The 24,764-nt window shown below is 38.3% G+C and overlaps 4 protein-coding genes and 2 non-coding genes across 9 annotated transcripts in view; 5 read left to right on the top strand and 1 right to left on the bottom strand.

Moving 5' to 3' along the window:
• Window positions 1–797, top strand: part of LOC120725521 (deleted in malignant brain tumors 1 protein-like) — an 84,555-nt gene extending 83,758 nt beyond the window's left edge. For all 3 annotated transcript variants that reach the window (XM_040018512.1, XM_040018510.1, XM_040018511.1), the window contains one exon: window positions 21–797. In XM_040018512.1, coding sequence (XP_039874446.1) covers window positions 21–168 — 148 coding nt within the window. In that variant the 3' untranslated portion in view covers window positions 169–797. The remainder of the gene's footprint in view (window positions 1–20) is intronic.
• Window positions 798–2,916: 2,119 nt separating this feature from the next.
• On the top strand, window positions 2,917–5,300 carry zgc:153284 (uncharacterized protein LOC751696 homolog). The gene is made up of 3 exons (XM_040018521.1): window positions 2,917–3,087; window positions 3,314–3,481; window positions 5,047–5,300. Exons 1-3 carry the CDS (start codon window positions 3,043–3,045, stop codon window positions 5,107–5,109), a joined length of 276 nt encoding a protein of 91 aa, XP_039874455.1. The 5' UTR covers window positions 2,917–3,042; the 3' UTR covers window positions 5,110–5,300.
• A 26-nt stretch (window positions 5,301–5,326) lies between these two features.
• LOC120725522 (deleted in malignant brain tumors 1 protein-like) lies at window positions 5,327–15,284 on the bottom strand. Of its 2 annotated transcripts, XM_040018513.1 has the most exons (13): window positions 15,159–15,284; window positions 15,012–15,089; window positions 14,706–14,732; window positions 14,274–14,585; window positions 12,150–12,440; window positions 11,733–12,047; window positions 11,362–11,652; window positions 10,034–10,348; window positions 9,498–9,797; window positions 8,088–8,387; window positions 7,578–7,892; window positions 6,641–6,949; window positions 5,327–6,542 (listed from the first exon to the last, which is right to left on the bottom strand). In XM_040018513.1, exons 2-13 carry the CDS (start codon window positions 15,061–15,063, stop codon window positions 6,241–6,243), a joined length of 3,129 nt encoding a protein of 1,042 aa, XP_039874447.1. In that variant the 5' UTR covers window positions 15,064–15,089; window positions 15,159–15,284; the 3' UTR covers window positions 5,327–6,240. The 2 variants fall into 2 exon arrangements, with proteins under 2 accessions (XP_039874447.1, XP_039874448.1); XM_040018514.1 differs by having other exon boundaries at window positions 15,012–15,264.
• Window positions 15,285–19,329: 4,045 nt separating this feature from the next.
• Window positions 19,330–22,990, top strand: rps12 (ribosomal protein S12). The gene is made up of 6 exons (XM_040018520.1): window positions 19,330–19,408; window positions 19,533–19,579; window positions 20,802–20,918; window positions 21,056–21,158; window positions 21,474–21,575; window positions 22,903–22,990. The coding sequence occupies exons 2-6, from the start codon at window positions 19,566–19,568 to the stop codon at window positions 22,963–22,965; spliced, it is 399 nt and encodes a 132-aa protein (XP_039874454.1). The 5' UTR covers window positions 19,330–19,408; window positions 19,533–19,565; the 3' UTR covers window positions 22,966–22,990.
• On the top strand, window positions 20,642–20,718 carry LOC120725592. The gene has a single exon (XR_005694157.1). It is a non-coding gene; the product is annotated as a small nucleolar RNA SNORD101 (small nucleolar RNA).
• Window positions 21,262–21,345, top strand: LOC120725586. Its single transcript, XR_005694152.1, has one exon. It is a non-coding gene; the product is annotated as a small nucleolar RNA SNORD100 (small nucleolar RNA).
• Window positions 22,991–24,764: the final 1,774 nt, after the last annotated feature.

The raw sequence follows: 24,764 nt of genomic DNA, 5'->3' as shown, positions 1-24,764 counted from the left end.
CTCTTTGTTCTCTCCTTCAGAGAGAGGAATAACCAACTGTATGAGCCATGCACTCCCAGCCCAGAACAGAGTAAAACTGATGCAGATACTGATAGCAATGCTGAGAGAGCACCCGAAGACCTGGCTGGAAAAGTGTGTTATGAGCTTGAACCTCTTGTTGTTTCATGATAACATGTATGAAAGCATAACCTCAGTAATGTGGTTTTAGTAAATATAAAGAGGAGTATAACAGTAGGCTAAAAAGCAGAACTTTAGTGAAATATTTGCAAAAAGTTTCATTTCTCTTTTGACATCTAAACCACATCCATAGTGATGTTGCAATGACCTACTCTGAACCATAGTTTTCAACGCAACAGCAAAGTGACTACCAAACTATTTCAGATCAGCAAAATAAACACTTTCATTCTGTGTGAAGTTGCTCTTTAGGACTGTTTAAGGATTGTCGGTTTTTTAAATTCTTTTTTCAACAAATAATTCATAAATCTTCAGACTTTGTTTCATTAAACCTGAGCTGTTTCCAGTCTTTTAAGAGAACTTTAAATGATTTGTTTAAAATAACATGTATGCTTATCCTGTCAGAGTATTCCTCTTTCATGCAAAAGTCTTTTTCACGTGTTTTTATTTGGTAATTTTTGTCTTCACTGAGCGATTCTCACACTTCAAGGTTCAAGGACTTTTACGAAGATGCCTATTATGAATATCTTGTTTGACTTTAACACTGACTATATTTCATGATGAGTTGCTTTTTCTTTCTTAATCTTTTCTGGTATAAGAATAAATATGTACTTCATATACAACATGGGTCATTTGTTATACATGGGCCATTTGCACATCATAATTTAATTATCATAATCACAGATTAAATATATACTTTATAGAGGTCCTTCAAGTATCAAAGAGTATCAAAACTGACTATATCAATAGCGTATCATTAGTCGATACTGGAAAAATATATAACTTACACATTTCATTAAATATAAATATTTAGGTTGTACATAACTTTTGTGTAAAATTCTCATTGTAATTTAAAAATATCTCAGTAGACCTTTGGTCAAAATACATTTGTAGATTAAATAAGCTACATAAAGTACAATATATTTAGATTAACAAAATTTAAAGTGCCAAATGGAGAAGTCTGAAGAAGTCACTTGGATAAGTGACGAAATGTTTCTCCCACTGAAAATGCCTCGGTATTTACTGGGATTTACTTACCTGGATGATTGAGCATGCATCAAGACATTTTGGATTTTAGTTTTTAAAGAACATTTTTTTTATTTTGCAATTTTTTTAATGGTGTTTATTCCTGCTTTCCTTCTCTGGGAATAAACCTTTACTGATTGGACCTGCTGAGTCTGTGCCCTGGGTTCTGATTCGCTTGCTCCCCCTTGTGTTAAAGAACCTCCTGGTGTGACATTTAGGCCCACCAGCTTTAGTGTCTACGTACACACTGTACTACCAAGTATTCAGTCACCTGTCCAAATCATTGAATTCAGGTGTTTCAAACACTTCCATGGCCACAGGTGAATAAAATCAAGCACCTAGGAATGCACATTGCTTCTACAAAGATTTGTGAAAGAATGGGTGTGAATGAGCTCGGTGCAACAAGTCCATTCATGGAATTTCCTCACTACTAAATATTCCATTCAACTGCTAGTGGTATTATAACAAAGTGGAAGTGATTACAGCAATTAAATTAGGCCATATAAAATCAGAGAGTGGGGTCAGTGGATGCTGAAGTGCACAGAGGTCCCCATCTTTCTGCAGAGTCAATCACTACAGACCTCCAAAGTTCATGTGGCCTTGAAATTAGATCAAGAACATTGTTTAGAAAGTCCCATGGCGTGGGTTTCCATGGTCGAGCTGCACCCAAGCTATACATTACCAAGTGAAATGCAAAGCGTCAGTTGCAGTGGTTTAAAGCACGTCACCGTTGAACTCTAGAGCAGTGGAGATGTGTTCTCTGGAGGGACACTTCTCCGTCTGGCAAACCAATGGACGAGTCTGGGTTTGACACTTCCCAGCAGAATGGTACTTGTCAAAGTTTTGTTGAGTGGGGTTGTTGGTCGAGTTGGTTGGCTCCTTAGTTCCAGTGAAAGGAACTCCTAATGCTTCAGCAAACCAAGACATTTTTGGACAGTTTCATCCTCCCAACTTTGAGGAAATAGTTTGTGGATGGCCTCTTCCTGTTCCAACATGACACACAAAGCAAGGTCCGTAAAGACATGGATGAGTAAGTATATGAAGTCAAAGGCTTCATATGTGTGTATAGTTTTCTAGTTGATTAACAGTTGTTTTGGGTAAACTCACAAGTGTCCTAGTGACAACCAAGGTGAGCATGCATACAGAGCTAAATGAAATCCTGGCAACTTTTTGTCTGTTATTTAGTACTTTTACTTTACAAGCCAAAATTTGTCTGTAACACAACTTACGCAGTTGTGTAAAAGGTACAATAGTTACCTGTGAACTTTGATGAAATGAAAGTGCCTAAGGAAATGTAGCAATGTGGTTATCTATCAATCTGTGTGGGTGTATACATGTTTAGACATCTTTATGAGGACGGGAAATTGGCTTGCCACTATACCTTTAGGGGGACAAAATGCCTGTCAGTTTGAAGGTATTTTTGAGGCTCAAAATGTAGTTTTAGTGTCAGGGTTACAATTAGTTTATTGTTAGGTTTAGGCTAAGAGTTAGGGTAACACATTCATTCTTGGTGGTTAGGGTAACCGGCTAGGGAAAGCATTATGGTAAATAGATGTCCTCACTAAGATATGAATTAGAGTGTGTGTGTTTGTATACTTGACTGGTTTCACAACTGAAGCAGACAGGCCACAACTCGAAGTGCACTCAGTCCTGTAGGTGTGTCCTTGCAGACAGGTAAGAGTTGTCCAAACCTGTTTACTTTGTGTGTGGTTGCACCAGCAGTGCCTGCATATCTAGCACAGGATCACTCTGTGACTTTTCACTTCTCTCTGCGCTTCTGTCATTCCCACTCTGTCATTCAGTGTTTTTCTGTATTGGACTATTCCTGTTAATATAGCAGAAATGCCAGTCAAAGTGTTTTTTACAAGTGTGAGTGGTTCTACACAGGTACAGTACACAATCTTACTTGTCTTGTTCTTTTATTTTTAGCCAGTGATTAATATATATCACTGATACTATCAAAATATTGTGAGATGTGTGTAAAGTATTTACTTTTATAGACAATCTTACTGCTCTCTATGCACAACTCAGCAACTTTTATTATACAAGAAAACTTTTTATAACAAGTCACACAGCTATTAGTCTTGATAACGGATTAAATATGCCTTTTCAGATTAAGAAGAACCAAGAGAGAGTCTTTTCTATCTTAAACGGCAAGAAGATCCCCTTTCAACCTGTGGACATTTCTCAGAGTTCTGATGATAAGGATTTAATGAGGCAGGGAGCAGGAAATCCGACCGCGCTTCCTCCACAAATATTCAATGGAGACGTCTACTGTGGAGTAAGTCTCATAGAATAACTAATAATAAGCTGAACCTGCGATTCAAAACTTAAAATTATGATCAGGTGTGTTTTATTTACACGCTTGCTGATGTCGTCACACAAAAAAAGAATAGAAACCATGTGGTTAGTCTAAGGCGTGGACACAGTTTTAAAATCAATATTTACACTGTATGCTAACTACTGGTTGTTCACACAGTTAAGCCAGGGGACAGAAATACATGGAGAAATGCATACATACCAATACTTTGACTTGTACACTCCCTATTCACTCAAGCACTCATGAGATTTCAGCCTTCCAGTTAGACTTAGTGAGACAAACTATTTGTTTGCAGAGTATTCCTTTCATCCTTCCAACTTACAAATGGTATATATACAGTTATATGAGAAGACTGAAAGATAGGAGGAAAGAACCCGACTGGCAGCTTTTGATACAGACATTTATGTACCCACAAGTAATGAAGCATGTTAACGTTTCGCCATAGCGAACTTTAGTTTGTGTAATACTTTAGTTAAGGACCGAATATCTCCAAAACATTGAAACCTTTTAACTGCACTATATGCACTATAGACTGTGTTCAATTTACTTTTTTATAACAGATAAAGACTACAAGCATGCAAACAATGAATATTGCCAAAAATACCTGAAGACCCAACCCATCAAAAATAGCCAGAAAATTAAGATTTTTTTGGAACTGAGATGTTTATTAACCCATATAACAAAGGCAATTTTTTTTCCTATGTCATGTTGTGTATGATATATTTTTTTATTATATATTTATTATATATCTTCTGAATCACATTCGATACATTGGCAACTTTTTGTTAACAACAATGTTACTTTTAGTTAAAAAAAGAGTTTTGTCCATAATATTTTGAAATTATGGCAAGTATTGATCGTGTTGATGAGATAGAGGTCTCAGACACTCATGAATCTAATATAATACCAAGGGCATTATAGGGTTAAAGCTCAAAAAATGCTGTGGTACAAAGACAACATCAGAAAGAGGTGTGAAACAGTCCAGATAGTCTTTCCCAAAGATATTAATTATTTGACAGCAGTAAGCCAATCAGCCACAGCAGAAGCTGTTTTAAGATTTCAACTTTTTCCTGCCACAAAGCATCTTAATATTGTTTGTTTTTCTCATTCTCTTAAATCTGCCATTTTTTCCTTTTTTATTATCCAGCGCAAGAACAAATTTAACTGAAAGAATTGGGCTATAAAGAAATGCAAAGAAAGATAAAACAAGAAACCCTTATTGGATTAAAAAATGCGTACCCAACAGTAGGGTGCTGTTTTGCTTGTTCATGTGCAGTTGAGTTGTGTTTTTAATGGTTTGTGTCTTTTTGTGGGTTGTGAACATGAACATATGCTTACCCCAGTAAGCATAACTGTAGCTAATGGTGATCTCAGTTATCTGAATGTCTGGCTTGTTGTGTTGTATGTCATATTGGACAAATGTACAGTACACAGTGCAATATTTTTAAATAGGTTAATAATGCCTTTGTACTAATAGTGTTTTCACTGTTTCTCTGAATCCATCATGCATGTCTTCTCTTTTACAGGACATCAGTGCATTTGACAATGCAATAGAGATGGAACAATTGGAGGACTTCCTTAAGCTCTGAAAGGAACAGTGACAACAACTACATTGCCATAACCAACTAAACCTGTTAAAGAGGTGTTTTTTGTTCTTTTTTTTACTTTGTTTTTACCCACACTTGTATGATAATATATCATGTATTCAAGTTTCCTCAGAGCTAGTCCTAGAAATGCAGTTTTTTTTTAAATAAAAAAATGCTCAGAATAGAATTGCAAATGGCCTTCAGTGACATTTTTTATTTGTGAAGTTTATGTGAGACCACATCCTCTGTTCTCTTCGTGTAACACCTTCTGTGGGATTACTTGCATAGTAGCATTCAAGCTGTTGGTGTCCACTTATGCCTTCTTGTTCCAGTAGCCCACTATTGTGTGCTGTGCAGATGCCTCTGATGCTATGCTGGTCCTCATCCCCACAACACATGACCAGCACACCCTCTTTTTACGCATAAAGACACGATGATAAAAACAATCCTCTGGTTCTTGACAGGTCTTTGATAAACACAACCTTGGCTGAACAACTATACATGGCATATTACAATGTGTTTCATTTATTTAACAGGAGCTAACCTTCCAATGTGGCTGAATTAAAACAAGTTTGAAAGAAGAGTGGACCAAAATGGCTCCACAGTAAAGTGAAACACTCATCACCAGTGAGTGATGCAGAAGCAGTGTCCACAACTTACTGCTTCCATGTGGTGCTAATCAAATGCACTTGATTAACTTATTATCAGCAAGAAAAGAAGAAATAACAACGATATAAATGGTTTATATTACATTGATATTGAGAGTCTTTGAAGGAACTGAATTGAAGGATTTTTTGGCGATGCTAACGCTGTAGAGACAGGCATACTCTCCGTGCTGTTCATGACTTATTGCAGCGAGCTCAAAATTGGCCAGGTAGAAGGCTGAGTGGCCAAATGCTGACTTTGATTCAGTAGTGTTTGTGTTTAAATGTGTGAAATAGAAGATGCCTCTAGGGTATATAGAATGAACAGAGCAAGTGACAGTGAGGGTGCTGCCTCGAGAGACAGAAATTGTGTCAGGATTGGTGAGTTCCATTGCATTGGGGGACATCAGGGAGATGTTGGGTTTTTCCACTTTAACTGCAAACAACAATTTCCGATAATTGTGCAAAACAGAGGAAACAATGCACAAAATTACTGACCTACAACGGAAAGATCAGCAGGATTTCCTTGAGGATAGTAGATGACTTCACTGGCCAACTCCTTTTGATATTCACAGTAGTATGAACCCTTCTGACTAAAGTCCACTTTAGGGAAGACAAAGGTTGCAGATGCATGATCTGAGAATTTTTCCATTTGAAATGACCCTTGGGTTTTTTTCAGGAGAAATCTCCCACCCATGCGTTCTGTTACTAGCGTGCAGGTAATTTCAACTTTGTCACCCCACTTAACCTCTGCAGCAGGACTTATTGTGATTTCGGGCTTCTGTTGACCACCTGAAGCAGATAATAAATGTTTCTTGTGTAACAGCCAAAACAACTTTCTCAGGAGCAATGAGATAATTTGTCAGTTCAAAATGAGCTATGTCTCTTACCTAAGCAGATAACGCTGGCATCTTCATCGTGCCCACAGTTATTTTCTCCAAATCCATCGTGTGAACAATGAGTAAGTGCAGACTCTTGGCCTGAGCATCCCACATTATCCAGCCATACTGGACCAGAGCCTCTACCAAAATGGGCACTTAGAGGTGCTGAAATGGCATGACCGCAATCAAGCTGTCTGCATACCACATCGGCATCGCTCATTTCCCAATCGTCATCACACACAGTTCCCCACTGTCCTTTATAGAAGATCTCCACTCTGCCGGAGCATTCAACTGAGCCATCCACCAACCGGACTTGTGCTGCATAACAGAGCAGAAAGAGTGAATACAAGTACAATGGAAAGTCCTTAAAACAACCAAAAAGAAGACAAAACTATAAAAGGACTTGAAAGGATTCTTCTCTATATATTTTACAAAATGTTTGTATTAATGCATAAAAAACAAATACCAAAATATAATATTAATTGGATATTATATCGTTTATTAGTCCATTATGTTAGGCAAAAGGAGTATTGCAACAACTGTTTCAAGTCATGGGAAATATGACGTTTTCGCTTTTTAATGGATGAAGTCCATACTACTCAAGTCTATGTAAGATAAATAACTAGTAAGCTAGCTGAGCTTAGCTTAGCTATAAAGAAAGCATTACCTAGACTGGCTTTGTCTAACAGTGACCTCTACAGCTTTCTGTTTGGCAATATGTAGCAAGCAATAGGCAAAACAGTTGCTGGCTAATCCTACTTCCTAAGCCAGATAGGTGTAAAAAAAAAAGTACATTTTCTAAAGAAAAAAAACAAAAACGCGAAAAGAAAATAATTTTGTTAAACATTAATCTGCACATGGCTGACCAAATTAAATAAGACAGTTTTTCAATCCAGTGTTATAATTTGGAAATTTATGAAACCAACTTTGATATAAAAGGCCTTACCAGCACAGAGAACACCGGCATCATGTTCATGCCCACAGTCTTCTCTTGTAAAACCCTTCACCGAGCATTCTTGAAGAGAAGTCACGCTGTGGAAACAAGAAGTGCTAGCCTCCACCACTGACCCACTGCCTTGGCCAAAAAAAGCAGCACCAGAAGCATTCACGGCACGTCCACACTCCAGCAGCTCGCACACCACTCCAGCTTTACTTAGAGTCCAGTCTGTGTCACATACTGCGTGCCACTGCTCGCCGTGACGTACCTCCACTCTCCCAGAGCACTCATCAGTACTGTTAACCAACCGCACTGCCAAGCTCCCTGTGAAGTAAACAAAAAAAATATAGCCACAGGTATATAAGAATATTCTTTTTTAAACTGTGACGTACTTAGGTATATTATACATTATTTAAATTCAGAAGACAATATCTTAAAAAGTAAGAAAAAGAAGAAGAAGAAGCAGAAGAAGAAGCTGCCAAAATTACATTTTGGCATTTTATTTTTGCTTCTTCTTACCTGTGCAGGAAACACCGGCAACTACAGTTGTGTCACAGGTTCTGTCCAGACCTGGTCTTTGTGGACACTGATTCAATGTAGGCTCCTTTCCATTGCATTCAATTTGATCATTCCAGGTCTGTCCTGTACCAGGGCCAAGTTGAATAAGCTTATGAGGTTTCCCACAGTCCAACTGTCTGCACACCACCGCTGCATCATTCATGTCCCAGGATTCAGCACACACAGTCCCCCACTGGCCTTTGTCATAAATCTCTACTCTTCCATCACAACGAGTGGATCCACCGGTTAATCTCACGTTTCCTGGAAATGATAGCTGTTATATTAATGTACATGAAATACAACTTGACCCACAACTGTATATAGTGCACTGTATGACTTTTTTTTTTTGTTTTGAACTAGGGATGTACTGCTGACTGATTAAGTGGTTAATATTTTTGTGTTGCATCACATTAATTTTGTGCTGGATCCAAACAGCAGTGGACAGTCCAAGCACGTAAAACATCTTTTATGTTGAAAATGTAGCCATACTGTAATATATCGACATGTATGTGATATCTGTAGAAGTTGGTCCAATGGAAATGACAGTTGAGAGAGGAACTCTATGAATGAGTGTGCTTGTTTGATACAAGGAGGACCTGTGGTTACTGGGCTTCTAAGATTTCATTCATGTTTACAGACATTACAGTTATCTTTATGCTTGGCTAGCAAGGCTAAATCCTTTTTTTGGTTTGTGGTTGCCATGCTGAGGAAGATGATCAAATTTGAAGCTTGGAGAAATGTATCCATTCTTCTGACTGGTGGTTGTCAATAAAGCCAGTCAAAAGCCAGAGTGATGCTATTGGTATTATTGATATATGACGTTAGTTTTGTATATATACAGTGTCTTAGTGTTTGATTATTTTTAGTGACTGTGCTTGTGAAATCTTGATACTTTTGCTTCATGTCTGAGTAGGATGAATTTTTGTGTGGTATGTCAGGACTAAGCCTACTGAGCTTTTGACGGTATACTCAAAAACATAGCACACCTTAAAAACTCAGCATATAAGACTGTTGGAAAGTCTTCAGTTTTTGTGCCTTCTAATCTAACCTTTTAGTTGAACATAGTTTCCATATTTATTCTAGATACTCCATATCTAGATTGGTACCTGACAAATCACTGCTTGGGGTTCCATTGCATAATTATAAATCGGGTGTTTTGCATGAACACGGTGTTTCACTAAATCACTGGTCTTTTTTCTAAAGTTAGTCCAGTTTTCTGCATTTGTTCATGTAACTTGAAGCCCTTGTACCAATATTTAAAGGTTATGTGAAAGGGCCAGAAACAATTTCCATCTTAGTTTTTTTAAAGAAGAATATAATGGATTCATTTTCTTTTTGAAAGTCTAATTTCAATTTGACATCAGACTTTACCTGAGCATACCACAGAGGCATCTTCAGTACCATCGGTGATAGATCTGGTATGGTCTCTAAACGTGCACTGCGTGAGAGAACTCTCTCTGCCGTTACAGCGAATCTCATACCCTCTCAGATCTCCACCTTTACCAAATGACTCTGAGATCTTGACAGGATCTCCACAGTTCATCTCTCTGCACACCACAGCAGCTTCATTCATTCCCCAGTTAACATTAAATGCTTGTGACCAGTGTTCCCCATGGTGGACCTCCACTCTTCCTGAGCACAGGTCAGTCCCATTGATTAGTCGAATGGCAGCTACAAAGCACAGTAGAGAAAAAATATCAGCAATTCGTTGGTGTTCATCTGAAAGAATTGTATTAATTGAAGCTTCATCTGATATTGGTGTTGCAGAAATAACTGCTATGTAATCAATAACTGAACATTTTTTGGAGTACAAATATCCAAAGAAAATGCTACATCCAGAACTTTTTGGGATCTAAAGGTAAAAAAAAAAAAGACACTTTGTGAAATGAAACATCAATAGTTTGTACCTGAACAAATCACTCCTGCATCTTCATCATGACCGCAGTTATTCTCTCCAAAGGAGCGATGACTGCATTGCCCAAGAGACGTCTCGTTACCCAGACAGTTGACATTATCCAGCCAGATCACTCCTTGTCCTTCACCAAAGAAGGCACCAGGTTTAACTCTCTGAGGTGTTCCACAGTCCATGGCTCTGCACACCACCTCAGCCTCTCTTAAGTCCCAGTCATCATCACACACTGTTCCCCACTGGCCGTCATGCAGAATCTCCACTCGGCCAGAGCATCGGTCAATGCCGTTCACAAGCCTTAGCGGTGGTTGACCTGAGGGCACACGTTAAACAAATAACAATAAATATTATAAGCTGTTGCTTTTCTTTGTTTTTTTTTAAGGTTGTCATCAATTTTAAAATTTGTTGTAACAGATTTTTTTTATTTATTCATTTTTGGCGTCTTGGGGACAGCAGAAACTAGCTTTACAGCAACATGTTGTGTAGCTTCATATCTATCCATCATACATGAGCAGTCTGAGACACAACCTAAGAGCAGACTACATGGCTGAGGGCCTGATTCAGAAATCAGTGTTGGCAATGGGAGTAGAACTCAAAGATTAAGAAGTGTTGCCCAATACTTTTCGCCATTTAGTGTATATCATGTAACAATCAGAGTTTGTGGATATAAATAAGACGTTAATGTCTTGAAAGATAATGCTTTTATAACAAGCTCTAGGTGCATAAAGGCAAAAAACAGGTCATTTTAGTCCATTGCTAGTTGGTTCCAGCCTGATGGTGTCATAATGTCAGGAGTAACTGAAGTTGTGTAGATATAAATTACCTATTACTGTGGTGAAATAAAACTATACCTGTTGCAGGCAGACAAACATTAAAAATAGGTCATTTTAACATGTTGCTAGGTGGTTGCTAGGCTACATAGTGATATAATAATATCTGATATAGATAAGAAACTTCAAAGTCTTAAGCTATGCCACGTTTAGTTGCTCAGCTCCTAATTGTAAAGAAGTAGTTGGTGGACAACAAAACAGACAGAAACACAGAGAATGCAGAAATGACTTTATGAAGCCTTTATAAAAAAAAGTTAAAGTGCAAAACTGTAACCCATTCTATTGTCTTTGACTTGTGAGTGTCTGTCAGTAGACTGAGCCTTCAGGATTTTAGTTTAAATGCTTTTGATGAGCCTCAGACCTTTAAACACATTCACAAGTACATATTAAGTGAAAGAAATACTCCACATGAGCCAACCTTTTCTTTTAAAAGTTGTCCAAACATGACATTTGCTATTTTTGGAAAGCAGGATTGCAGCATATCTGTATCTTTTACCTGCACATGCGAGAGATACACCTTCACATGACCCTCTGTGTTCTTGCAGTTGACACTGGCTGATAGAGTTCACATTATCAGAGCATCTACTTGTGAGCCCTCGCAGTGAGCTGTCACCAAAGTAGAAGGTGTCTTTGGAATTTTTTGGAGCTCCACAGTCGAGCTCCTTGCATATGACTGTAGCTTCTTTAAGACCCCAGTTATTACTACAAAGTTTCCCCCATTGGCCATCATGGAAAACCTCCACTCTGCCAGAACAAGTGTCACTCCCATTTATCAATCTGACTGTCTCTGCAAAGCAAAATTTGGCATCATTGGGATTGTCATTAAAACTCAGTTTTGAGAAACAAACAGAACAGAGCCTGTGTTACCTGAGCACACAAGACCAGCATCTTCATTGTGGTCACAGACATGTTCTTCAAAATCTTTGTGAGGGCAGTCAGCGAGTAACATTTCATGACCAGTGCACTCCATCTCATCCAACCAAACCTGACCCTGGCCTCTCCCGAAGTAAGCCTTGTACTTGACTGAGAGAACATTCCCACAGTTCATCTCTTGACAAGCTACAGCTGCATCTTGCATCCCCCATTTGTCATCACAAACTGTTCCCCATTGTCCTTTATAGTAGATTTCCACTCTACCAGAGCAGCGATTAGTCCCATTCACCAGCCGAATGGGTTGACTGTCTGTTAAGAACAAAAAAAAAAAGTTAGGGGCATGGTTTTTCTTTCAGAAAGGGACAGTCTAACAGTGTTAATTTTACTGGCCATGTACCATGGCCAACTTACTTGCACAGACAACAGTAGCATCAACACAGCTTTCTCTGAAATCTTTAAGTTTGCACTGTGAGATTGAGTTCTCATTTCCAGAGCAAGTGGTTTTGATGGCAGACAGTTCATGTGCTTCTCCAAAATATGGTGTTTCATTCTGACCGAGAGGATCGCCGCAGCCGGCTTCTCTGCACGCCACCTGAGCTGCTTCCTTGCCCCAGTCATTGCAAACTCTTTTCCACTGACCCTTGTGGTAGACTTCCACTCTGCCATTACAACGAGTGGTTCCTTTCTCAAAGCGCACATGTTCTGCAAATGATGTGGATATTAAATGTAATAAAATAATAATATGTTTCATAAATAATAATACAATCAGCCAGTGTGTCTGTATTTCCCATAGTCTATATACAATAATACTACTAATTCTAGTGAAGATTTTCACTTTGTCAGAACCAAATTGGAAGAAACTGGCATCTAAAGCATATTACCAAAAGAAAACAAAAGAATGTCTTGGTGCATGCTTAATCATCCGTAAGTAAGTAAATCCCAAAAGGTTTATTCTGTTCATCTGGACGTAACGTTTTCAGTGGGAGAAACGTTTCCTCACTAATCGAAGTGACTTCTTCAGTCTCAGCTGACTGCAGGTCTCCCCAACCTTATAAACAGTATATTTGAACAATAACTGAAACCAGCCTACTGAATGAACAATGGGCTGTGAGGTCAGTTCTTTGATCATTAATATGCAAATTGTCATGATCATTGATCAACAACAACTGGTCAAAGACCACTGATCAATGGCCATAAGTAGCATTCACAGAGAGTTGGGGAATGGCTGCAATCACAGTGCTTTAAGATGGTGAAAGATGTACCCTTAGGCCCCCACCTCGATTCAGAGATGGTCTTTCCCTTTTCACGTAAATGGACTCCTTGACTCCTCGCTCCAATCAGCGCTCCTCCACGATGTGTACATCCTCATCATTGAAAGAGTGTCCACTGGCCTGCAGCAAACTGAGACTGAAGAGGTCACTTGGATGAGTGACAAAACATTTCTCCCACTAAAAACGCTACGTGCAGATGAACAAAATCAACGTTTTGGGAAAGCAAAAGAATGTTAAAGGTCAATTGGAGAAATTAATACTGCTCTCATAAGTATCTGCTGATACCCTCAAGACTAGGAGAATGCTCTTGCCAGCAAAAAAAAATCTGTCTTCCACTATCTCAAAAGCTCAAGTTTACTTCCCGAGAAGCCAAACTGTTAATTTACCTGTTTTTAATTGATATTAAATTCTTGATAATGCACAAAATAATTGTTTGTAATCAAAGCTAAACTTTTAATGTATCAAGAGTCATACACTGCAAATTGTTTTCAACAGGACTGTGTGCGTAATGTTTGATCAAAATGTTTTTTAGTGTCTGGGCAAGATAAACATACTAATTAATATATCTTAGCACAGTTTAAATACACTTTTTAAATATACTGACTCATGCATAAAAGTATGTGACATCATTTTTCTTTCCACAATAGAAGGAGCAAAAATGAAATTAAATCATAAGACATGTACTTTATCTTTAAATGCTATATGTATAGCACATTTTCTTCTTGCTTCTTTCAAGAAGAACAAATGTGACTCCATGATGGCTGTTCTCAAAGCCTAACAATTGTGGAAATGTTGCAGCAACGAGAAACCTAAACCACATAACATGGTGAGCTAACATAATTGCTGTGTTAGCTGGTTTTCTCTTAGGTTTTTTTTTTTTTTTTTTTTGGTTTTCTTTGGTTTTCTCTTAGGTTGTACAGGATTTCTCAATTTCAACAACAGTTCCACATTTTACGAAAAGGGGCAGTTTTGACATCTTGCTGATGTGAATGAATTCTGCCTGACTTCTGATAACTTTAACTGTTAATGCAGTGCTAGCTTAGCTTGGCAGAAAGACTGGAAAATGGTAGAATGTGACAAAAAAAATCCACCTACCTAACCTAAACATGTTGCATTTGTTAAAGTGATATTATATTGGACTGAGAAAGCTGTTAGCATGTGGCAGCAAAAAAATAAATGTCTTAGCACATTTTCTCGAAGAAAAGGTTTTCTATGAAGGTTTGTGAGGGAAAACAAAAATATGTCAAACATCATTGGGGCTTACCTGAACAGACCACTCCTGAATCTTCATTGTGGCCACAGTTATTTACCCCAAACGGTTTGTGCTGACACTGAAGGATGGAAGACTCGTGCCCAGTACACTGTACGTCATCCAACCAGATCTCATCCTTTCCCTGTCCAAAGAAGGCGTCTTTTTTAGCCTCGATAGCTGTCCCACAGCTTAACTCTCGACACACCACCTCAGCGTTAGCAATGCTCCACTGATCGTGACAGACAGTTCCCCAACTGCCTTTGTGGAAGACCTCCACTCTGCCAGAGCAACGCGAAGGTCCGACCAGCCTAATATTCTCACATTCTGGATATGAGAAAAACAAAACCACAAAGGATGCACAATGTGTCACCTTGTCCTCAACCACATTTCACAATTTTTATCTTTTTAATGTAGAAATCAAAGTCTCATGAGTTACTTACTGACCTGTAAACTGCAGGAAACTCAACAGGCCTGCAGCAAAAATACATATCGCAAAAGTGATCTGATTAAGCCTGACAGCCCAGAGGTTTAGATATAAAACAGCATTCTTTAGTTAAAAGCCTTCACTGTAGTCAATAATTTGTCAAATATTTTACAAATCGGGAACATAAGAGGGTCCCGGATAATTTTAAATTCATCCGTTAAAAAATGTTTAACACTTTTCAGTCATCTAATAATATATCTCACTACACTCAAGAAAACACACGTCCACATGAAGTCAAACTGAGACAAAAGCCTCCAGTAACTCACCAAGAGACAAGTGAAAAAGAAAATGTCGTTTTTCATCAAAAATGAGGATCATATTGTGTCTTCAGTGCTGGCCAGTCACTGTAAAATAATACCATAATACCTTAGTCATTTTGTTTACACCAAAAGGTGTTTATATAGGCCTCTTACCTTTTTAAATCCTGCAAGACTGCTGCGCTAACAGAAGGACCTCAGAGTCTTTAATAAAAACGTTCTCATGTTCCCCAAGAACAGATCCAGTAACTATTTTAAACGAAAAGGTCCACCTGTATTGGACTGCAACCTGAACACATGTTGACTTTTTGATCAATCATTAAAGATGAGACGATGAGAGGGTTTTATCTTTTTTTCCACAACACCTGTGGAAATATTTAAAAGAAAAAGAAAACATTTAACTTAACTTATTAATGGAAGAAGATCGATGTCATTTTAGTAGAAAAAAAACCCCAAATTGGGCCATGAGTTTTTTTCAGAATTCATGCTGTTTTTCTCAAAACAGGATGTTTTGAGAAAAGTCGAGCAGAGATCCTGTATGAATAATATGACCACTTCTGCTTTTCCTCTTGTTACATGTCAGGAAGAAAGAAAAGCCTTTAAGAGAAAGCTACTCTTTTTTGGGTTTTAGATGGTTTACATTTTATGTATTTGTGTAACAGTAAAATTTAAAATAACTTATTATGACATTTGGCAAATCAGACCATTTATTCTTCTTGCAGTGAGCATATGTCCGCATATGTCCTCCTCTCTGGAGGGGAGAGGGAGGGGAAACAGGAGGACAAAGGAGGGGGGAACAACTAAGCTGTAGTGCCTCTTCACTTCACTGTGCAATACCTTTTGTGCAATACTTTTGCTAATAGTCAATGGTGCAATAGACCTCAATACTTGAAATGTGCAATTCACTTGTATTTTTATTTTTATTCCTATTTATTCTATTTATCCCCTTCGTATATTTTATTTATATATGTCTCTGTATTTATATATATGTGTGTGTGTGTGTGTGTGTGTGTGTGTGTGTGTGTGTGTGTGTGTGTGTGTGTGTGTGTGTGTGTGTGTGTATAATATTCTGTAACTCTGTAACTTCTGTCGGTGCTGTGCTTTTGGAAACCGAATTTCCCAGAGGAACCCACCCGAGGGATTAATAAAGTTTTATCTTATCTTATCTTATCTGAAACTATGCTGTATTTCCTTATGTTTCTATATTGTATATTATTTTAACACACAGTGATACTACACTTCAAAACTGAGCATGTTCAATAGGCTTATGGGATTGAATTAATAGGAAATAAAAACAAAGTTGTTAATTTATCCAACTTTCTAATATTGTATCATCAGCAAGGTATCATCTTAGGTACACCTTGCTAGTACATGGTTAGACCCCATTTTGCCTTCTGAACTGCCTTAATTCTGTGTGACACATATTCATCTGAGATTTTGTCCATGTTGACATGACAGCATCACACAGTTGCTGCAGATTTGTTGGCTGCACAGCCACGATGTGAATCTCCCATTGCACCACATCCTAAAAGTGCACTGTTGGATTGAGATCTGGTGGCTGTTGAGGGCATTTAAGGACAGTGAACTGAGTGTCATGTTCAAGAAACCAGTTTGTGATGATTTGCGCTTTGAGGAATGGAATGGTGCTTTGTCCTGCTGGAAGCAGCCATCAGTACACATCTGCACACTGTGGGATGGACACTGTCAACTGCATTACTCAGGCAGGCTGTGGTGTTCAACTGATCTTCTACCGATGTGGAACTACACTCAAAAGCATCTGGCCCTAACGCTTAACACGTTGAATGCCACTTAAATCACCTGTCGTCCCCATTCTGATGCTCAGTTTGAACTTAATGAGGTTGTCTTAGCCATGTCTACCCTACTAAATGCATTGAATTGCTGCCATGTGATTGGTTGATTAGATATTTGAGTGAATGAACAATTGAACAGGTGTACTTTATGAAGTGGCTGGTAGGTATATTTCACTTGCGTGTTAAAGAGTCTTATTACTTTGGAGGCCAGAGGGTCTGAACATTATGAAAACACTTCCTGGCCTATTGTATTAAATATTGCCTTTTTTCTAACATTACTGAATATCAGTAACAGAACTAGAAAAGAGAATTAGAGAATACTTATGTTTGTAATGGACAACAAGTTAAGCACATATTGACATCTGGGTAAATCATTGCAGGATTTGAAATTCTCTGATGGGAAATTAGATCACATCTTTATTTGAACAAGAAGGCAACACGCGTGACCTGATAAACAGGGTGATTATGTCATAAGCAGGATAATAGTCTAACAAGTAGATAGGCATAGAAATAGTGTCATTGCATTGCTAGGAACACGGTTATCAGTTCATGCGCAGCTGTTGTGACCTTTATGTTCTTGCTTTAAAGCAGTACATATCTAAACTTAGTGGCATTATTAAAAGCGTTTACTTTAATGCATCACTTCTCATGAATGACTAAATTATTTTGACCAACCTTTATTTAAATATTACATTAATATAATTAAAATTGTGTCTAAGCACTTAAATGTGAGTCTGTCCTTAAGATGTACTTGTTTAAGTTACTGTGTTCGTCTCTGCAAGATATAGTGTGAGGGTAAACTATGATGTTATTTTTGTCATGTTTCGGCTGTGTGCAGGCAGGAGAGGACCCAAACTCACGGGGAATAAACTCAAAAGCACTGCTTTATTGCAGACTCGAGGAAAAGATACAAAATTAAACTATACTGGGAAAATACAAACTAAACTTCACAGTGAGGCACACAAGGGGAACACACAGCATGAGGGACAACGCAACATGGAACAAAGCGAGACTCTGATATAAATACACAGAAGGTAATGAGGGAAGTGGAAGCACACGGGGAACACAGGTGAGGACAATTACACATGACAGCGCGGGGAGGACATGAAACTGAAAATGCTGACACCAAGACGTGGACCTTAAACATAACACAGAGAGTACACAGAGAGAACATGACGGAAAGAGGAAAACACAGAACATGAGGAGTATGAACAAAGCACAATAACTCACACCACTATATACACGGTCACACAGAGTGAGACAAGGGGGGATAAAGACATGAGGGGAAATCTAGTAAATTAACCTGAACAACTTAGGACCCATAGAATAACAAATGAACTTAAAATGACACAGGAATACAGGAAAACCAATAACGCTAGGTAAAATGACCCAGGATCCTGACAATTTTGCTATCTTGTTTACTTTCCCCCCCTGTCTGAATCCGCAATGACTACATCCCGTACAGAACAGGTGTAAAAAGTATTTTGATTTGTTGTAGTAAAATGAAGAATGGAAACTCACTAACAAATTTCTAAAGTAATCATTTATGCGAAATGAAAATTGGTGTGAATTTGAGAGAAAAAGATTCAAAAGACATCCAGGCAATTCTTTTTGACTTTAAGGCTGAAATGATAAAATCAGGGTGTCTAATGTTAAAGCAACAGAGCTCCAATGAAGCTCAAGTACAATAAAATGTGATGCAGTCTTAAATCATGCATTATAAAGTTCTCTGCAGAGCAATTTATTGCTGTAAGTAGACTTTAGAGATGCATAGGGCCCCCGCAGCCACTAGGGAGCAATTTTTTCCACTTCACTAAAAAGCCAGGAAGTAGCATGGTCACGGTTTAATGTGGCTCCTTTAAAAATACAGCATCACTCTTCCTATGAATTTGCTCTGATTATCTATACATCAAAGAAGATGCTTATTTATTGTATTGTATGCTGTTTTGTTTTCTACTCATCTCTCATGTGAGAGCTGGTTAAATGTACTTATTTATTTATTAGTTGGTAGAGAGGATAATATTTTATGTTATTATGTTTTCTATTGAAAAAATCTATTTCCTAAAATAAAAAAAAAAACACATTTCTGAGGAAAATTATGCATCTTTTGCATTTATGGATTATTATTTACGTTTTATCTTTTTTTTTTAACGTTTTCTTAAAGTTTAAACTTCTTTGGTTTGCTTGTTTTCCTCTAAACATGTAAAGGAAGAAAATTCCAGTAAAATCAAAATCCACTGTTTCTGTTTCTGAGGAGGATCAGTGTTTACACTGTGAAAATGTCCAATGGGAAATGTTGAATGACATTAAGAAGTACCCCATATGACGAGTTTATCTAACGACATGAATAAATGTGCATCTGTCCTTGAGATGTATTTGTCTGAATTGTGTCTGTGGGTCATAAAACGTGTTTTTCGCCGGTATTGGCAGGCCTGAATAATATCTAGGAGGCAACTTGTAGTTTCAGCTGTTAACTAAAGCTACAACAGGCAACTTAGCTGGCGCCACAGTGAGGCGCAGATGGGGCCTGCTGGTGTTAAATTCGCGTCGCGGGCTTATGACGTCCTCTTTACTCGCTGCTTATCTGCAGGAAAGGTGCGTTCCCTCAACTCCTGACACAATCGTCTGGATTAATCAAACATCCTAAATTGTACATTCATAAGAGTTGGCGCTTTACAATGAATAATAACTTTTATATCACATTTCTTCTTCATTGCAGAACTTTTAGTTCACCATCCATCGCAAATCTACAATGGCCGAGGAAGGGTGAGCAAGACATTTGTGTCTATGATGACTTGATAATAAAAGTTACTTAAACGAGCCGTAGTTAAACTACAGCTGAAATTTGTTTAGGAGAGGATAGTGACCTTGTAAACATAAGCTTTTTGGTAACAGTGTGCTTTATAGCATAAAAGAGAATATTTCACATGAGACAAGTTGCTAGCTTAGCAGGGATAGAGGTTCAGTTATACTACCGGCACGCATGTAGCAATTTACTATAAAATTGAATTGAATAGCCCTTTATTGTCATTGTACATGTACAACGCAATTGTACAACACCAACTGTGTAGGAATAAAATGTAACAGGTCACCAGCCAGATAAATTGCAAACAGGAGAAATGTATACAGTCACAAGAAATGTGTACAAAAATGAGAGAAAGGCACATAATAGAAAGCTCATAAATAAGGCATGTCCATAGTCCGGTCCAGGGGGCTAATGTTTAACAGGTTTATACAATCACACAATAGTAAATCTAGTTTAAAATTAACCTGAGATACTGATATGCGGCAGCTTCACTGACGTTTACAATTCCTCTTCCCTTTAATGATCACTAGTGTAATCACCTTGATCTTTGTTATATTGCTCTTCATATGTGAATACAGTCAAAGGGTTTAGAAGTAGTAGTCCTGCCTTTAGTGCAGCTATGTATGAAAAATATATGTGGAGTCTTAAACAGGCATGTTTTTCAGTAACCTGAAGTCTTCTCACTGATCTGAAGTATTTAAGGGCTTTGACATGCTAGCAGTAACTTATTTGAAACCTAGTGACAGTGTTGTGTAGAACACTGACTCAGTTGGCCTTTCTTCAGCTCAGATTTAAATGATTGAGAAGCCAAACATGTACACCTTGATGGAATATATCATGTCGTCAGCAGTCTGGCTGCAATATTTACAACTAATTGTAACTTGGCAAGAGAGGAGTTCCAAACCGTCGTAGTCCAGTTTAGATGCAGGAAGGCTTGATAAACCTGGTATAGATTTAAGTTTTTAGTCTGGATATTATTCTGAAATTTCATTATTGTGTTTTTCTGCCAGCTGAGCTTTTGTGCATGACTGATGATCCCATCTTTTGTCGGATACCCCTTCACTCTACAATGAGTGAGACGCTCGCCGCTCTGACATGCCAAAAGCTCAGCTGAAGAGGCCCCAATTTCTTGTGCTCATCTTCCTCAAAATTTTAAGATTGTTTTTATCTTACTTCCAACAGCAGTCCTGCCGGAGGTGTGATGGATGTCAACACCGCTCTCCCTGAAGTGCTCAAGACCGCACTCATCCACGATGGCCTGGCCCGCGGTATCCGTGAGGCTGCCAAGGCTCTGGACAAGTAAGTCTTAAACCTTTTAGAGAGCTTTAACTTAAAACGTCTATCTGAGCCATCCTATCAGTTTAAAGTGTGAATGGTATAATGTAGTAGCCTTTTAATGGGAGTTCATTTTTTTTCCCCCCCCTGTTCTTTCATAGACGTCAGGCCCATCTCTGCGTCCTTGCTGCCAACTGCGATGAGCCCATGTACGTCAAGCTGGTGGAGGCCCTCTGCGCCGAGCATCAGATCAATCTCATCAAGGTACTGAATTTTCTTGGGTTTGGTTTGATGTTCATGGACAGTTGGACTGCGTTCTTCTATTTATTTTTTTTAAACCAGTTGCATAAAGTGAATGTAGCACTGCTGTATCGCTGATGACAATTTGGCTCCCTCTACTGAACACTGTGAGGAGATTGCCAATTGTTACCCAATTTCTGTCTGAGATACAGTTGAGCCTGTCTGAGATACAGTTGAGCCTGGACTATAATGCACTATTCTACCCGTGCTTATTATTATTTTTACTGTGTTGACTTAAATTCATTCATGAAGTTGAAGTGACCTTTTAAACTCTGGCAGGTTGATGACAACAAGAAGCTTGGTGAGTGGGTTGGTCTGTGCAAGATCGACCGCGAGGGTAAACCACGCAAGGTGGTTGGCTGCAGCTGCGTCGTTGTTAAGGTAATTATGTTGCTTTCTTTCTTTGGCTAGTCTGAATTCACTTGATTCGCCTTTTGATCTATATAGGAAACCTTAAATGGAAATTCAGTGAGATCCCTCTAACATAACAGCGAAAGAAACAGAGTTATGAGTTAAGACTATATTTGCCAGTCAAGTGCAGTTGCTGTGTCTCATGCCATGCAGCTGTTTAACTCCTGGCTAGAGAGGAGCCAGCGTACAAGCCCCGTCATCTGCCTGTGGTGTCCGGGGTCCCTAAGGATGGCTACATAGAGTACCAAAAAAGGTGCTATAAAGGCAATCCATGCAATTCCTCTTCCCTTTAATGATCACAATACAATACAACTTTATTTGTCTAGCACATTTAAAACCAGAGGTAGCCAAAGTGCTTCACATCATCCAATAAAACAGTAGTAAAGTACAAAAGCAGATAGCAGAGAAGCTAGCAGGTGGAAGGCATTGATTAACCAAGTATACAAGTACGCAGATAAGCAAGCAAGACTTAACGATAAAAACAATAAAACAATATAGGCAAAGAAAGGGAAGGGCAAGAAAGTACACTTAAAAGGCATGCTGTAGGAGGCCGGGAAGGCTAAGCTAAAAAGGTGGGGTTTCAATCGAGACTTGAAGGTCTGGATTGAATCAGACGTGCGAATAGTATGAGGGAGGTTATTCCAGAGGTTGGGTGCAACTGAAGCGAAGGAACGGTCACCTCTGGTTTTCCGCTGTAACCTAGGTTGCACCAAGAGCAATTGGTCAGAATATCTCAGTGTTCTGCTGGGAGTATAACCACTAAGGAGATCAATAGGGTAGCTGGGTTCAATGTTATCTATGATTTTTTTTTTTTTTTTTTTTTTTTTTTTCATAAGTAAGCAGTAGGATTTTGAAATCAATGCAGTGTTTAATTGGAGGCCAGAGAGAAATGGGGTGATAGACTCAAACCTACGATTACCAGTTAGAAGGCGAGCCACGGCGTCATCACTAGTGTAGTTATAAAATCAGGGTATCTTGAGTTGGTGTATAAGCAGCATACCTATACCACAACTGCAGTAAACATGTGTGCCTGAACTAAATGAAATTCAGAGGTGAGTTGTTGACACGGTGTAACAAGCTGATCACCTCCACACTGCATTGAGCCATAATTTATGACAAAGACTGAAACAAGTAGTGTTTAAATATAGCTGGAGACATGTTAATTGTAGCTCGTTATGTTTCCCTTGCCTAATAAACTTGTATTTATTTCCAAATGGCTGTTTAATGTTTGTAGGCATACATGTCTGTGATATTGGGCTCAGTTGACCTTAATTTTATTTATTTATCCCCCTTACAGGATTATGGCAAGGAGTCCCAGGCCAAGGATGTGATTGAGGAATACTTCAAGTCCAAGAAATGAAGTGTCAATAAAACGATGAAATGAAGCTCTGGAGTGTGTTATTGATTTGAGTTGCTTGGTTGGATATTGAGCATTATTTCACTGTGTACCAATCTTGTTGCTTGGTTAGTGCATCATTTCATGAGCTCTTTCTCCAAATTGAGAATTTCAGATTTATTTTTTTATATAATTTTTTTAATTTTGAAAAAGCTCTTTGCCCTCTGGATAACATTGTTACTGCTTAGCCAGAAAACGTTGATGGTCAAGCAGCATGGATCCCAAATTTGTGAGTATGAACGAGTGAAACTTGAACCGTGCAATGCGCAGTTTTGAAATTCACGCCATTGGAGCATCTAGTAAGAGTTCAAATCCTGGTGACCTTAACTTGACCTCAAGTTGAGTCCACTTACTATGATTTAGGCTCCATGGAGTGTTGCTGTCTGTTAGCTGGTTTGACTGAAAACTAAAAAGCCAGTCAGATAATGAACATTGTTGAAGCTTTCAAAACATCTTTAAAAACTTATATAAATTGTTTTTCGTGTAATACTGAATGCCTCCCAATGTATTACATTGGACAGAGCTTTGAAATGTTAAAACGCAAACATCAAATGAAAGCACTTAAATGGAACATTATCCAAGAAAGAATATAAAGGAATAAGTTACCTAATTGGAGAGAAATGAAATAGTTGAGATGAATACCATCGAAGTAATTGGTTTTCTAGATTGTTCTATTTGCTATAGTACTAGTGTCAAAAAATGACATGGAAAACCACCAGTTCTAATAAACAGCGCTTATGTATTATTATTAATTATTTTTTTTACATAAAATGATGCATGTGAAATCCTTTTGCACGAGAAGCTTACCATTTACCTTGTGCAGCTTGGCAGGTTTGCATACGTTTCCTCAGGTTACAATAGAGTACACCAAAAAGCCAGACTATCACGAGTTTGTTGCATAATTCTTTTATCAAGTATGACTTGAAATATTTCAATCCTTTGATTTTGGGATTAATTATAATGGGTTATAACTCAAGGAAATCATACATCAAGCCTGATAATTAGAATATTTCCTAAGATCATTAATTTATAATACAGAAATGCCCAGCTTCATTTAAATGGAACTCAATGGAGTCTCCTTTGCTTCAAATTACTGCATCAGTTTGTGGCCTTGCTGAGTTGATAATCAAAGTCCAGTTTGCTTTGACAGCAGCCTTCAGATTGTCTGTATTTTGGTGTCGGATTATTTTTCCATCTTCCCTTTGACTTTTAGCAACTCTACAGAGAACACGTGTTCATGTTAGATTCAGTTGGGAAGCCATTAGGTTTGGTACTGCAAGCAGGAGCCAGGTTTTGCTGGAAAAAGGAAATTGGCATCTCTATAAAGATTGTAAGCAAATGGATGCATGAAGTGCTTTAAAATCTCCTGGTAAATGGTTGTATTGACTTTGGACTTGATAAAACATAATGGACCGACTACCATCAACACTAGTATTTGACATGAAAATCCAAATCACAGACTGAAAAAACTTCACTGGGTGAATCTCCACTCTTCCTTCAGACTCAGGGACCTTAATTTTCAAACGAAAATCCCAAATTTACTTTAATCTGAAAAGATGACTTGAGACCACAGAGCAGCAGTCCATTTCTTTTCCTCCTCAGCTCAAGTAAGATGCTCCTCGCATTTCTGGTTCAGCAGTGGTTTGACATGAGGAATGTGACATTTGTAGCCTCTTTCCATCTGGTGTCTCCTGGACTGACACCAGTCCACCTTGTGATGCTCGCCCAAGTTGTTGACAATGCCCTCAAGGCAGCGGGCATCC

Source organism: Simochromis diagramma, unplaced genomic scaffold, assembly GCF_900408965.1.
Source record: "Simochromis diagramma unplaced genomic scaffold, fSimDia1.1 OVJJ01000802.1, whole genome shotgun sequence".
In the NCBI taxonomy this organism is placed as follows: Eukaryota; Metazoa; Chordata; class Actinopteri; order Cichliformes; family Cichlidae; genus Simochromis; species Simochromis diagramma.
This window is presented reverse-complemented; position numbering and strand designations above follow the sequence as displayed.

What these genes read in the sequence shown, in the direction of transcription:
- zgc:153284 (XM_040018521.1), top strand. Translation starts at nt 3,043, where the DNA reads ATGCCAGTCAAAGTGTTTTTTACAAGTGTGAGTGGTTCTACACAG. An exon ending in GTGTGAGTGGTTCTACACAG is followed by an intron (nt 3,088 to 3,313) that starts GTACAGTACACA and finishes ATGCCTTTTCAG; the next exon opens with ATTAAGAAGAACCAAGAGAG. An exon ending in ATGGAGACGTCTACTGTGGA is followed by an intron (nt 3,482 to 5,046) that starts GTAAGTCTCATA and finishes TCTCTTTTACAG; the next exon opens with GACATCAGTGCATTTGACAA.
- LOC120725522 (XM_040018513.1), bottom strand. Translation starts at nt 15,063, where the DNA reads ATGATCCTCATTTTTGATGAAAAACGACATTTTCTTTTTCACTTGTCT. An exon ending in TGCTACTGTTGTCTGTGCAA is followed by an intron (nt 12,048 to 12,149) that starts GTAAGTTGGCCA and finishes TGTTCTTAACAG; the next exon opens with ACAGTCAACCCATTCGGCTG. An exon ending in TGCTGGTCTTGTGTGCTCAG is followed by an intron (nt 11,653 to 11,732) that starts GTAACACAGGCT and finishes TTTGCTTTGCAG; the next exon opens with AGACAGTCAGATTGATAAAT.
- rps12 (XM_040018520.1), top strand. An exon ending in GCTGCCAAGGCTCTGGACAA is followed by an intron (nt 20,919 to 21,055) that starts GTAAGTCTTAAA and finishes GTTCTTTCATAG; the next exon opens with ACGTCAGGCCCATCTCTGCG. An exon ending in GCAGCTGCGTCGTTGTTAAG is followed by an intron (nt 21,576 to 22,902) that starts GTAATTATGTTG and finishes TCCCCCTTACAG; the next exon opens with GATTATGGCAAGGAGTCCCA.